At 44.2% G+C, this 15,000-nt stretch overlaps 1 protein-coding gene across 1 annotated transcript in view; it reads left to right on the plus strand.

Moving 5' to 3' along the window:
• syn3 (synapsin III) overlaps positions 1-15,000 on the plus strand; it is a gene marked incomplete at both ends in the record, with an annotated part of 186,109 nt that overhangs the window by 52,615 nt on the left and 118,494 nt on the right. The window contains 1 exon segment of the mRNA XM_084447780.1: positions 14,915-15,000. This exon segment is cut by the window's right edge and continues 6 nt beyond it. Coding sequence (XP_084303906.1) covers positions 14,915-15,000 — 86 coding nt within the window.

Genomic DNA, 15,000 nt, shown 5'->3' on the forward strand with positions numbered 1-15,000 from the left:
GACGTTTTAAATTGACAAACATAATGTGTATAGTCATGGCACAATTCAAACGGGATCAAGAAATTATTGGTTAATCATCATTGACTACCGTACATATTTTTTCTGAATTAAGGTCCCATGGGACGGCTCTTCCTGCTTCCTCTTAGGCACTCTGGCTGTATTTCAAACCGAAGGGCTCATCCCTACACCCTACGGAGTGTCTTCCCTTCATAGTGAGCACTGTGAAGGGCATAGGGAGCAGGGTGTCAAAATAATGCTCGTTTGGAATGCCCTTCAACGTCATTTTCAGGGCTGTCGCATGTGTCAACAGCCTGTCACAAGCTACAGGTATATGGCTAACCATAACTTCGGGTAAATCCTATCTTAACAGAAGGTAAGCTTTCGGAGTGGGAAAGTGATGTGTCCTGATCTCAAGCTATTATAAGCCCAAAACGGCAGGGTCATCGGAGAATGTCACAAAATAATTGTGCACCATCTATTTAAGCAGCTGAGTTTGACACAGCTGGAGCCAATCGGCTATTGCTAGTTTTGCGTCCGATGTCCCATTCGTATCTCAGATAAACACAACTAGCTTGTGTTTAGCTTGTGCTTCTAATTATTATCTTTGGGGGAGTTGCTTGTGCACTGAAGAGATTCTTTATTGGGAAATAGCCGTTGGATTGTATTCAGACATAAAGTAGGCTGGTACTGTCAAGGATCACAGCTGACTGATGCACCCTCCCTTCCAGCGACGGAGGGTTATCAGCCGGGCTGGAGTTCCGTCTCTCAATCGCTGACCAACAGCTGCCAACTTGGGCTAATGCTAGTTAGCTAGCTACATCGTAAATTCGTCAAAATCAATAATTACCACACACATAATAAAAAAAATACAGATAGCTAGTTCAATCATGATGTAACTAAGATGTCTACTAAACATTTTTTTTTCCATCGACAGATTAAGGTACAATGTCCACAAACCATTAAGCTAGGTTGCCAAATTACTGTCACCTCATACGCCCACCATATTTGTTGATAAATTATTGACCGGAGACGTCGCAGTCGCAAAGAGTTGTTGGAGCAAAGGGAGCAAAAGTGACCATCGCTTGCTCACTTTGAAAATGACCGTTACGAAGGGCCCTTCGAAGGGAGTACTTTTGCGCCCTTCGGATTGGAACGCCCTTCAATATGGTGGAGGTGGGCGTGGCCCCGATTATATTCCCTTCGAAAGGTAGAGCCCTAGCATTTGGAATACAGCCTATACCATGGCTGGGTGAATACTCAATTCTGATTTGCCGGAGGGGTGTGTATTTTTTCTCGACAAATGCATGGCTGGAGCCTCATCACAGTTTTCACAAATCACAAATTAATGCTCGTTTTACATCTCAGCATTTTAATCTCAGACTTTTAATCTTGGCTCTACGACTGTAAATATGTCACTTTATGTACGTTTGAATATTTTTTCAGGCGAGAAAGAAACCATGTAGATGTAGATGTTGTCAGTTTCTCATTACAGTATATATCGCAACTTTTTCTTAATTCCCTGTCTGGCATAGTCTGAGTCTGTGTTAGGGTTGGGTGGTGGAGATGGGACCCAAAAGCAGACGGCAGGCAGGCAAAGCAGGTTCAAAAAGTTTAAATGCAAAAATACAAAAGAAAACTGAAGAACACTAGAAGCAACACTCTAACATTGAACCGACAGAGAACACATGAAACAGGAGGGCACCAAGACATAACGAGACACAGGTGCAGACAATCACCCAGACAAAGACATGGAGGATTCCAAGCAACACACCAAAACAAGGACAGAGGGAACTAGGAAACTAGGGCTGCGAGCAGCAGTGAGCGGGCCCTCGCACCCCACGCGTGTCGGGGTGCTGCGCCGTTAAAGGCTGTGCTATTTCGGTGTGCAGTACTGAGAGAAACTTCCTGTCACCAGTAGGTGGCGCTCTAGGCGTGACTCAATACCGAAGCATAGATGTGTTCAGGACGGTACCTTGATGAAGCGTGAGAAATGTTGAGTAAATCGGATAACTTATGTAGGAGTTATGAGGACTTCCTGTTTCACCAGTAGGTGGCGCTGTAAGTGTGACTCAATACCGACGCATAGATGTGTTCAGAAGGCGACCTTCACGAAGCGTCAGCAATTTGGTGCAAATCGGATGATGTATGCAGGAGTTATGAGGACTTCCTGTTTCACCAATAGGTGGCGCTATAAGTATGACGCAATACTGACACATAGATGTGTTCAGGACAGAACCGTCATGAAGCGTGAGATATATCGGACAAATTGGATAATGTATGGAGGAGTTATGAGGACTTCCTGTTTCACCAATAGGTGGCGCTATAAGTATGACGCAATACTGACACATAGATGTGTTCAGGACAGAACCGTCATGAAGCGTGAGATATATCGGACAAATTGGATAATGTATGGAGGAGTTATGAGGACTTCCTGTTTCACCAATAGGTGGCGCTATAAGTATGACGCAATACTGACACAAAGATGTGTTCAGGACAGAACCTTCATGAAGCGTGAGATATATCGGACGAATTGGATAATGTATGTAGGAGTTATGAGGACTTCCTGTTTCACCAATAGGTGGCGCTATAAGTATGACGCAATACTGACACATAGATGTGTTCAGGACAGAACCGTCATGAAGCGTGAGATATATCGGACAAATCGGATAATGTATGGAGGAGTTATGGGGACTTCCTGTTTCACCAATAGGTGGCGCTATAAGTATGACGCAATACTGACACATAGATGTGTTCAGGACAGAACCGTCATGAAGCGTGAGATATATCGGACGAATTGGATAATGTATGTAGGAGTTATGAGGACTTCCTGTTTCACCAATAGGTGGCGCTATAAGTATGATGCAATACTGACACATAGATGTGTTCAGGACAGAACCGTCATGAAGCGTGAGATATATCTGACGAATCGGATAATGTATGGAGGAGTTATGAGGACTTCCTGTTTCACCAATAGGTGGCGCTATAAGTATGACGCAATACTGACACATAGATGTGTTCACGACAGAACCGTCATGAAGCGTGAGATATATGGGACAAATCGGATAATGTATGGAGGAGTTATGAGGACTTCCTGTTTCACCAATAGGTGGCGCTATAAGTATGACGCAATACTGACACATAGATGTGTTCAGGACAGAACCGTCATGAAGCGTGAGATATATCGGACAAATCGGATAATGTGTGGAGGAGTTATGAGGACTTCCTGTTTCACCAATAGGTGGCGCTATAAGTATGACGCAATACTGACACATAGATGTGTTCAGGACAGAACCGTCATGAAGCGTGAGATATATCGGACAAATTGGATAATGTATGGAGGAGTTATGAGGACTTCCTGTTTCACCAATAGTTGGCGCTATAAGTATGACGCAATACTGACACATAGATGTGTTCACGACAGAACCGTCATGAAGCGTGAGATATATCGGACAAATTGGATAATGTATGGAGAAGTTATGAGGACTTCGTGTTTTATTGCGAAATGTCAAATTTTGGCGGGGCGCCGCGGCAAGGGTGTTTGGTGAAAACTCAATTTTTTTGATAACTTTTGATCACAAAGGTCTTAAGATGAAGCTGACCGGATATGAAGTTGATCGGATGAAATCTGTAGGAGGAGTTCGTTGAAGTACGAGGCATGGAAATGGTCAAAACACGGACAAAATGGCACATTAAGAGCAAAATGGCGGACTTCCTGTTGCATGTTGGGTATAGCTCTTAGAGACATTTTAGTGTGTCTCGATGAACTACATATGCCTACCGAATTTCGTTTGCCTACATCAAACTGGAAGGTGGGGCTCGCCATTTTAAATTTTCCAGGGGGCGCTCTTGAGCCGTTTTGCCACGCCCATTTCCGTCACCCATGAATTATCAAATTTTTCACCGGGACTGATGTATCTGCAAAGTTTCATCCGTTTTCATCGATGTTTAGGCCGCCAAAAAGGCATTTGTTTGGGGAGAAGAAGAAGGAGAAGGGAGAAGGTAGAATAATAATCCTTCGAAATACAATAGGGCCTCGCACCGCCAGTGCTCGGGCCCTAACAAGAAAAGGGAACAAGGAACAAGGCTGGGACTGGGCAGGAAACTAGGGTAAACCAGAAGGGGGAGCTAGAGGGGACCAGCGAACTAAAGGAGGGGACTAGAACAGGGACTGGGAACTAGAGAGGGGAGTTTAGAAACACAAGGAGGGTCCAGAAGGGAAGACTACGCTAGAGGAACAGGAGTGGAGAGGGACAGGAGTGATGTGGGACTAGTGAGGGACAGGTGTCTAGAGCTAGGGCAGGGAGGACACAAACCAACATAGAAGACAAGACAACGAACACAAGACCAAACACACAAGGAGGCAGAACAAAACCAGGTGACAATGTGAACAACGTGCAAAAGTCTCTGGGGGTAGTGCAGGGGCAGTCACTGGGAGGGGAGGTGCTCAGGGTCCAGGAGGGTCCAGGGGGCACAGGAGCTCAGGGGCAGGTGTCCAAGCAGGGGTTCAGAGTCCAGGGGTTAGGGTCCAGGCCGTGAGCAGGGGGTGTACGGCCAGGACCATAACAATCTGGTCCACTTCAGCCGAGTGAGCTTGCATCAAACACCATGTTTTGCGCTTGACTAAACCATATATTCTCCTGTGATTATGCATACAATATTATTCTATTGCCGATTTTTTTTTTTCCAAGACAAAAAATCGGCCCTGGCATTTTTGGCCCAGACCGGCCCACCACCATTGGTTGGACACCACCCACCAGTACAAAATCCTTTCAATATGCAATACCACCATACTATTTCCCCAAACCACTACAAAGATGAGTAAGTTCCGTGAATAAGTGTACCAGTGCAAATGGACGAGTGTACTCACTCACCCTTGACTCCCTGGTGGTCGGACGTGGCTGTGGAGTTTAACATCCCAATACTCAAGTAACAGTTGTACAAAGTACAATAAATCTCCTGAGAGAGCCAGAGAGATAGAGAGAGGGGGGGGGGGTGAGAGCTGAACCACACAAGTTAGGGCCAGGCATCCTTTGAGAGACAGGGGAGGGGGGGGGGTAATAATAAGTCACATGATCACATTATTTTCAGTCTAAAAAGCTGCTACATTATTATGAATCATTTTATAATATTAACAATTTCATATCACCTTACTATAACAGCAGTTTCCTCAGTAGCTCACTCCTCTCTGCCACTTTGTCAGTGTTGTCAGTGTCTGTGTCCAAAGCCACTAGCATCTTTTTCAGTGGCCATCGACATGAAGGCTTCCAATCTGCTAGAAGACAGGCTGCTCCTCAGTCTGCCTTTAATGTATTTAAGTGTTGAGAATGATCGCTCACAGGCCACCTGGGTTATTGACAGTGTCAGAAGGAACTTGTACGCGAGTCCTTGAATCTTGATCTTGAATCTTGAGTCCAGGCAGGGGATATGCCTCTGTGAGTATGTTGAATCTCTGGAGAATTTGATAGCAGCACAGTGGGCACTCTTTGCAGGAGGCACAGCTTTTGTTGATGATCTCCATGTCCTCTTCCTTTCCATTGGGTCACATCCAGTGGTGAAACTTGTCCCACTGGTCTACTAAACTTTTCAGCTCCGACTGCAGGTTGTCAACTGTTGCCATGCTGTCAAATTTAACCAGGTACTTGCTAACCCTCTACAAGCGCAGAGTGAGGGAGAGCGCTGGTTCAGATCAGATGGAAGTTTTGGGGATCCAGAAATGACAAGTCTGCATAAAGATTGCCAGGAAGATCAGGAATCTTCGGTGGATGGCCTCAATAGCTGTATCAACAATCTGGTCGTGGACCTTGACCTCGTAGGCTCTGTCTGCATCCTCCATCGTCCCATCCTGAGCCATCTCTCCTGGCATGGCTTTGGCTTCCTTCTTCCTGGTTCTTTTCTGTGGCAGTGCAGCCTCCACTTCCATGTCTGGCTCCTCATCCTTCTCCTCAATTTTTTCATTTGCCCATTTCACGAAGCTGTCAGCAGCATCCTTGACAGCCTGGAAATCCCTCATCATCAATCATCATTTATGGAGACGCTGAATAGCCCTCACAGTAGCTGACTACGTGATCAGTGAGACACCCGTCACGCGAACTAAAATAGGGACTTTAAGCAACAACGGTTTTCAGGACTGCTACGGTGGCCGGAAATATATCTGCTATGACGCTATCGATCGATCAAAATCGTTAAGCAAACAGCCGACCGGTCCCTACGGCGAAGCGTCTGAGACGTTGTAGCCACTACGCGAAACAGGGGGTTTTGCCGTCGTAGAATCAGCTGCTACGGCTGGCAGGTTTATCTACAGTATCGAGCACTGATCCATTTCCGTAGCGGCCCGTCGTAGGGGTCGTTGCTTAAAGTCCCTAATGTCTGCACCGCGGATCAAAGAAAAGTGCCGACCATGCGAGCTACATGGCTAGCGCGAAGCTAGGCTAAGCTAGGCTAAACAGTTTGATGAAGACGGTCTCACAACCATATAATCCCAAATCTATATTTCCTAGTGAACGTTTAACTCACCAAGGGAAGGTTTCCAATGTAGGCTACTGTAGAGAACTTTTTTTTAAAAAGTGGTCCGGTCGCTAATTCTACTTTTTCTTCTTGCATTCTTTCTCATATGCAATATGAGAGCCGTTGCTAAGCCGTCAATGGCTTTCTACAGTAACTACTATTCTCCTGTTCACTTCACAGATAACTTTCACTGTCACTTTTGTTCAGTAATAATAAGGCTTCTCGCTCAGTGTATTAGTCAAATTTCTGGGATATCTACTGTATGTTGAATTCACTTTGTAAGCTCCAAAGGAAAAATGTCCATCTCCCTCTCTGCGCTCCGCTCAACCTATGCCCCCTGGGTTCTAGCTTCTAATTGGTCAACATCCAGCAAGTATCTATGCCTAATTGGCTGTTTGTTCAAAATGACCAATAACTCCTCCAACTATGAATTCAGGTTTTCATCTTAATGATTCTAATTTAGTCTATTCTATTTTAAGTTCTATCCCTTGAGTTTATCTGGGTTACATCAGCTTTTGAGCAGTTTAAAAAATAAGCTTGTGCACAATGTGTGCCGTGCTTTTTTCATGCTCTTCCGTTCTCTGGTGCACATGTCTCAAGTCGGACATTCCAGTCAGGAAAATGCTGGAGTCAGTTGTCTTGCTAAAGGCCAGGCACACAAAACAAAACAACCTGTGACGTTCTTCACAATATGTCAGCCACCTCCTGCTTCTGCCATCTCTACCTGTGAACACCGTCTTCACCACAGGATTTTTATAATCTTGTTTGGGGTGATAATTTAAAAACATCATCAGGGCTCTAAGCTAACATTTTTCACTAGGAGCACATGTGCTCCTAAATGAAAAAATTTAGGAGCACAGAAAGAAATTTAGGAGCGCAACGAAAAAATTCGAAATAACACATTTTTATTAGCAACACACACATTAGGCCTACTGCCAACAATAAACAATGATAACCTGCTCACCATAGGAGCTCTCATCCTCTCCTGCTATACTATTCCCACACACTTCATCAGGTGCATTGGTCCTAATGAAGACTATACTATTCCTACCCACTTCATCAGGTGCATTGGTTCTCATGAAGACTATACTATTCCCACACACTTTATCAGGTGCATTGGTCCTAATGAAGACTATACTATTCCCACACACTTTATCAGGTGCATTGGTCCTAATGAAGACTATACTATTCCCACACACTTTATCAGGTGCATTGGTCCTAATGAAGACTATACTATTCCTACACACTTCATCAGGTGCATTGGTCCTAATGAAGACTATACTATTCCCACACACTGCATCATGTTCATTGGTCCTAATGAAGACTATGGCCCAATCCCAATACCCCCCTTAGCCCTAGCCCTTGGCCCCACCCCTACATTTTGCGCGTTCACGCGTAGGGTAGTGTGTCCCATTCCTTTTAGCTTCTAGGGCTAGGGAGCATATCGAGGGCTAGTGGAGTTCAAACAGCCCTCTAAAACGAGGGTTTTCAGATGCTGACTTGAAACCGAGGGGTAGATGAAAACTCACACAATGCTTTGCGAACTTAGGCAGGGATATGAAACATAGCTGCCGGTGCCGTGAAAAAACGTGGGAAGAAAGCCCAATATCTTCGCAAATAATAATTAACAATTTTTTAAATCCGTGGAAAAGCTTAGTTTAATGTAGATGCAAAGGAACATGTCATTGGATCGTTATGACACGCATTTCAGGAAAAAAAAGCGCTTTTTAGATGTCAACGGCATTTCATTGCGTTTTGATGTGGATCCAGTAAGTTACTGGTAGGCTAGCGTGATTTTTTTTACCAACCAACTTCTGCCATAACCACGCCCCCGCGAGTTTTCATTGGTTAGGGTTAGGTTTAGGGTTAGGGTTAGGGTTAGGGTTAGGGATAGGGTTAGGGTTAGGATTAGGGTTAGGGTTAGGGTTGTCCAATGAAAACTCGCGGGGGCATGGTCATGGCAGAAGTTTGTTGGTAAAAAAAAGCACGCGGTAGGCTACGGTGCAATGTTGAATATACCTAACAACGATTTTTGAGTGACAGTTGATTCGACTCCCCCGGGCCTCACCGAATTCCTCTCTCTCCTTGGTTCCACTTTGCCGGGCAAAATACGATTGAATGGGCTTCATCATGTTAACGTTACTGGCGGGCATTCGGCTGCACAGTCGTTTTTGAGTGAGGGCAGCTGAGCTGTCATCGCACGTCATTACGAGAGTTCTGTGCATTGCAGGTTGCAGTCGTGGGACTTGTTATAAAAAATAAAATAAGTTGTGGGACTTTTGTATACGGGTGCGCGAAACTTTGACTTAGTTTGATCCAATTTGCATGGATTTATTTTAGGCAAAAAATGCGAGTGAAATAGTTGAAAACAGTGTGCTCCTAAATTATTTTTTCTGATCGCACAAAACTATTTTTAGTCGCAAATGTGAGTAAAATGGTCGCACCTTAGAGCCCTGATCATTGCAGGCTCAGGATGAGCAGAGTAGTCTACAGCCTGTTCCTCCTCCCTGTCTCTCTCCTCCACTGCTGACTCAACAGCCTGACTTGGCTAAACATAAGGAGAGAGATGATTACTATATTTACTATACTTGGTCAGGGGCGGACTGGCCATCGGGAGCACCAGGAGTTTTCCTGGTGGCCTGGCGCGCCAACTGGCCTGACACACGGTGAATGGCATGCCCCCGTCCCCATCAACAAATTGCCTGACTTGGGCATGACTCCCGGCATGAAATATTCACCCAGTCCGGCCCTGCTTTTGGTCAAAATTTAGTTCCAACTTAAAGGAGTAGTAAAGGGAAAATGCATGTTTAGCCCTGTTTTAAGGTTACTTATGATCATATACAAGCACTAGCACTTTTGAGAAAGTCTGATAATTGCTCTACCACCGTTTTGGTCATACAATGGATGCGGGTGGGCACCATGAAAAATCATTCAAAAAACATGTTTAACTCGGTGAGCTTCTTGTCTTTGGAATCGAGAGTTTAACATGTTTTTGAAAGATTTTTCAAGATGCCCATCCACATCCATTGTATCACCAAAACGGTGGTAGAGCAATTATCAGACTTTCTCAAATGTCAGTGTTAGTTTTGTCAACATTTTGAACCATTGTATGTGATCATAAGTAAGTAAAACAGGGCTAAACATGCGTTTTCCCTTTACTACTCCTTTAATGAACTCTGGTTAAATCAGCCATCATGGTTTTGGGGCATGTAAATTACCCCATGAATAGGATACAATTAATGCAATATCACATATACCTATAACCCATTTGGCTAGCCAATTAAACTGTCAGGCTGCAGGTACTTATAATAACGGTAGCCTAGTTATTGCAGTTAGCCTTCATAGGGCAGAACAGGTTGTTTCTCCCCAAAGCACTGCTATGAACATTGATAAATAACACACATCGTCCAAAGCCTAGATTTTTTACCAGCCAAAAATAATACATAGATTTTTATAATTGCAATTTGCTCTTATTATTATTTAGCATGTTACCTTGGTCTCACATGCGATCCTCAATCAATATTATAGTAGTGTGTGCATAGTAGTTGTAATGTACTAGCAGGGTCCAAAACTAACTTTTTGGCTTCCCTAGCCCATAAGTAACTAACTATATGGGCAACATGTTAAATTACCAAACAATCAGATTTTTTAACAGCCAGCCATTGGCTAGTAAATAGCTAGTTAATTTTGGGCCATGGCCACACAGCTAACGTTAGCCTGCTCCTCATTTTCTTCAAAGATATAACAGTAGCCCAGCAGTAGCAACACTGCTAGGCTAGATTGTGCTAGTGCTAATTGCCAAGCTAACGTGCTAACGTTAGCACTACTAGTACCGACGTTATCTGGCAAACTGGTGCAACACATTTATTTGAAAGATCCTGTGTGAAAAGACATACAGTAGTCAGCAATGCACCTCATGTCTCCATGGCACTAACGTTCTGACTTCTAACTTCTATGCCACGTGAGAGACTACACTCATACACTCATACCATATCTAAGCAGCACCTGACATTTTCTTTAGAACACAAATGTAATAATAAATTACTTTAAACACATCCTTTCTTTAGAACACAAATGTAATAATAAATTACTTTAAACACATCCTTTCTTTAGAACACAAATGTAATAATAAATTACTTTAAACACATCCTTTCTTTAGAACACAAATGTAATAATAAATTACTTCAAACACATCCTTTCTGTAGAAAACAAATGTAATAATACAATACTTTAAACACATCCTTTCTTTATTTCTATCTTTCAGCATCTAACATGAATATCAACTGTTCAAGGTCTAATTTATTCTATCCTATTCAATCATTACTACTTCATTACATTACCCAAACTCTCTTTACAGAATGCCTAGGTCTATGTAGCTAGCCTACTAGAACTACAGGCTTAATTTAACATTACAGGTCTCTCTTAGCCGGTTAGCTGACTGACTTCTATGGCTAAATAACAGTCTACATTCTGTACTCTTATTTCAAAACACTCTGAACAAATACCATTGTGTAAAAGGCAATACACCAACATTTAAAGTCCCAATGATTGTCAAACACCCGACCTGGGTGGTGAAATTAGTTCTCTGCATTTGACCCATCCCCTGGGGGAGCGTTGAGCAGCAGCAGCAGCAGCAGCAGCAGCGTCATGCTCGGGAATCATTTGGTGATTTAGCCCCCCAATTCCTGCCCTTGATGCTGAGTGCCAAGCAGGGAGGCAATGGGTACCTTTTTTTTTTAATAGTCTTTGGTATGACTCACCCGGGGATCGAACTCATGACCTCCCAGTCTCAGGGCGGACACTCTAACCACAAGGCCACTGAGCTGGTTGATTGATGAAATACTACTAACCAACCACTTCTCAGATAACTGGATTGAAATAGCTGCTAGAGCAAGCTGAATACATTGAATGACGTTGCTAAACTAGCAATATACTCATGCTAATAGCTAGCAGGAGACGGGAGTTGGTTAATACTGGCGTGGCACACATCAAAAACCCACACATCCCAGCCCCACACATTCAGATCCCCATAACATCCAACCCCAACGCAAGGTTCATAACCCCTGAGTTACATTTGTCACCATTGCGATTCATACCTGTGCGAAAAGACATACAATAGTCAGCAATGCACCTCATGGCTCTAACTGTCTCTCTCGTCACTTCTAAGCCGCGCGAGAGACGGGCATGTGTGATGACAGCTACATTCCGAGAGCTCCAGCGCCCTCTGCTGTCCTTTTACTGTTCTAGCACAGATACTAGAAAATGGGGGCATGTACTATTTACTAGGGGCGTACTATTTAGGGGGTGTACTATTTACTAGGGGCGTACTATTTGCTAGGGGCAGCTACTTATTATCCCCTACGGGCCACATAGACAAACGTGTTAACGCTAGCTAGCTCACAAACATAGATAAACGGCATGACCCGATTTGCTTGGCGGGAAGGTGGGTAGCTAGATAATGCTAGCTAGCTGTACCTAGCTAATGCTACGGTTCAAACCCCATGTTAACTTTTGGATGTCATCGCTTTTCCTCCAGGGAATATGATATTCAATCAATCAATCAATCAATCAAAGCTTTATTTGTATAGCGCATTTCATACCCAGAGGCAACACAATGCGCTTTACAGAGAACAAGGGAGGTGGGTATACGACACACCCCTACATATTCCAGAGGGAAGCAAAAAAACTGTATCACCCGGGGGCCAGATAAGTGAGCTGTAAAAATTCTTCCCTGACCTCTCTCACCGAGACGATCGAGCAAGCTCCTGCAAAATGTTTGTCTATTGGCTAAGAACATCTACAGAGCAGTAAACATGGTCTACTTCATAAGAGAGACATTACTAACAGTAGAGTGCATTAATAGTTACAGAGATGTTGCGATCAAGCAAGCTCCTGGAGTATGTTTATCTACCGGCTAAGAACATTTATAAAGCAATAAATAAATGTTTGCTATGGCCCAGGCCTAAAGCCGGAAGTGGACTGGTGTATGTGTGTGTGTACGTGTGTGTGTGTTTTAACTAAATGCTACGACATCCACAGCAGACACAGGGGTATCTATCGGACTCAGGGCTGTCTGCTGGTGACAGTGGGTCATTCAATTTCATTCAATTTGTAATTCCATAGCAACGTGATTTAGCGCAGGGGGGCTATAATGAAAGGCAGCAGTGAGCAACGCATAAATAACATATGAACTAAAAGGCACATATGTTTGTCTTTGGCAAGTGGCCATGGTATAAGTGGGATCATACACTCTGAGGGGTGCTGTTATCGAAAAATAATGCACTTCACGGAGGAAAACCCGTAATTAACCTCTGCGTTGTGTGTTATTATAACAGCACACCTCTGCGTTTCCCTAACTTATCATTTATGTTACGTGTATTCAACTCCTGAAAATAAACATGTTTGCAAGGTGCTTCTTTAAAGGAAAACCAATAAAAATAGATAGATAAACCATTACTCTTTATCTGGGTTTAATTTTTTCTATGCTGTTATTTCTCACCTCATGAAAATCAAAGTCTTCCTCCCAAAAGTTTCTCTCTGCAAACAACTGACATTCCCAGACAGCCCTCTCTCCCTCCCTCCACCGTCTCCCTCCCTCCCTCCCTCCTCCTCCAGCGTACCTGTGGGAGTTTCATTAAGCCATTAGGTAGCCAGGATACGGCTTGTCACAAGGTCCCGCAGTCCTGGAGCCCACAGACAGAGATAACTCAATTAGTCTGTCTCTCTCTCTCTCTCTCTCCCTCTCTCCCTCTATCTTTCTCTCTCTCCCTCTCTCTCTCTCTCCATCTCTCCCCCATCTCTTTCTCTGCACCATTCAAAGTGCAGTGTGTGAAGTGAGAAGGCCTGAGCGGTGGTGCTCAGTGGGTAGCGGGGGGCGTGTCTGATACTGAGACTCAGAAGCCCGGCTCCTCCCCATGTCGGGGTCGGCGGGTAGGAGTGACTCCTCCTCCACGCACGTGTGACATCATACATGATGTATGATTGATGACAGTTTCCTGTTTTTTAGACGATTGATGTCGCCCAGGCGTATTGGGGGCGGGATCAACGCAGGGATTGGTGTGTGATCTCATTCTCCCATATCTGTTTCCATAGGTGGTTTTACCCTGTGAGAGTAAGGGGGGCAACATTTTGACACATCAAACTTCATCTAGACACCACAAGCATGTCAATATGACTTTATGACCGAGCACTAGGCCATACCCAACATCACAACATCAAACTGCAACTGCCTGCTGGTGTTAGCTTCCTCGCCGATGGTGATGTTGCTAGTGCTAGTGTTAGTGCTAGTGCTAGTGCTAGCTCCGATAGCCTCTGGAGCACTTCTGCATTCGATTGCACCTGCTGCGATGTCATTTCGAGTGGTAGCTTCTTCATTAGCATTGCCAGTTTTTTAGTTTTTTTTTATGAAGAAGTGGTCAATTGTTTTTAAAGCTCTTTTCGCCATTGTGAGCAGGTTGGCTAGTTGTAGCTTGTTGAGCACTGAGCAGTAGGCTACAGTCAGATCTCATTTTTTTGCGGTAACAGATCAAACTGGAAATAGTTGAGGTCGACGGACGAGTTGTGCCATTGGTGGATTATGATTTATTTTCTTAGGTAGCCTAGTTTAAGTAATAAATTCACTTTTAAAATGAATGATGACCTAACACAAACTGGTACAAACCACAAGTATGTATTTAATAATTGTGTTAATTAGTCAAAATAAATAAAAATAAATAAAAATAAAATAAACAAATAAAAAAAAGCTTCTTTTTTTTTTGTGTGAATTTGAGCAGTTTCTGACAGAGCCAATAGAAAGACTATTTTCCTTCTGGATTGATCTCTTCTCTTGTTTTTTGGAGTGCTGTTCCATACAGTACCAGTGTGAACATGTGGTCAGTGAGTGGTTGGTTATCCTGCGTGTGTGACTGCACCTCCTCCTGGTCAAATGAACATGTGGTCAGTGAGAGGTTGGTTATCATGCGTGTGTGACTGCACCTCCTCCTGGTCAAATGAACATGTGGTCAGTGAGATGTTGGTTATCCTGCGTGTGTGACTGCACCTCCTCCTGGTCAAATGAACATGTGGTCAGTGAGAGGTTGGTTATCCTGCGTGTGTGACTGCACCTCCTCCTGGTCAAATGAACATGTGGTCAGTGAGTGGTTGGTTATCCTGCGTGTGTGACTGCACCTCCTCCTGGTCAAATGAACATGTGGTCAGTGAGTGGTTGGTTATCCTGCGTGTGTGACTGCACCTCCTCCTGGTCAAATGAACATGTGGTCAGTGAGAGGTTGGTTATCCTGCGTGTGTGACTGCACCTCCTCCTGGTCAAATGAACATGTGGTCAGTGAGAGGTTGGTTATCATGCGTGTGTGACTGCACCTCCTCCTGGTCAAATGCTCACCTGGTTGTCTTCCTCCCCGTGTCTCTGCAGGCGGAGTTCTCTGAGATCAACCTGGCGTCCTACGTGAACACAGGCTGCATGGTGGACATGCAGGTCACCAGGAGCGGGACCAAGGT

This window comes from Borostomias antarcticus, assembly GCF_949987555.1.
Source record: "Borostomias antarcticus genome assembly, chromosome: 13".
Classification (NCBI taxonomy): domain Eukaryota; kingdom Metazoa; phylum Chordata; class Actinopteri; order Stomiiformes; family Stomiidae; genus Borostomias; species Borostomias antarcticus.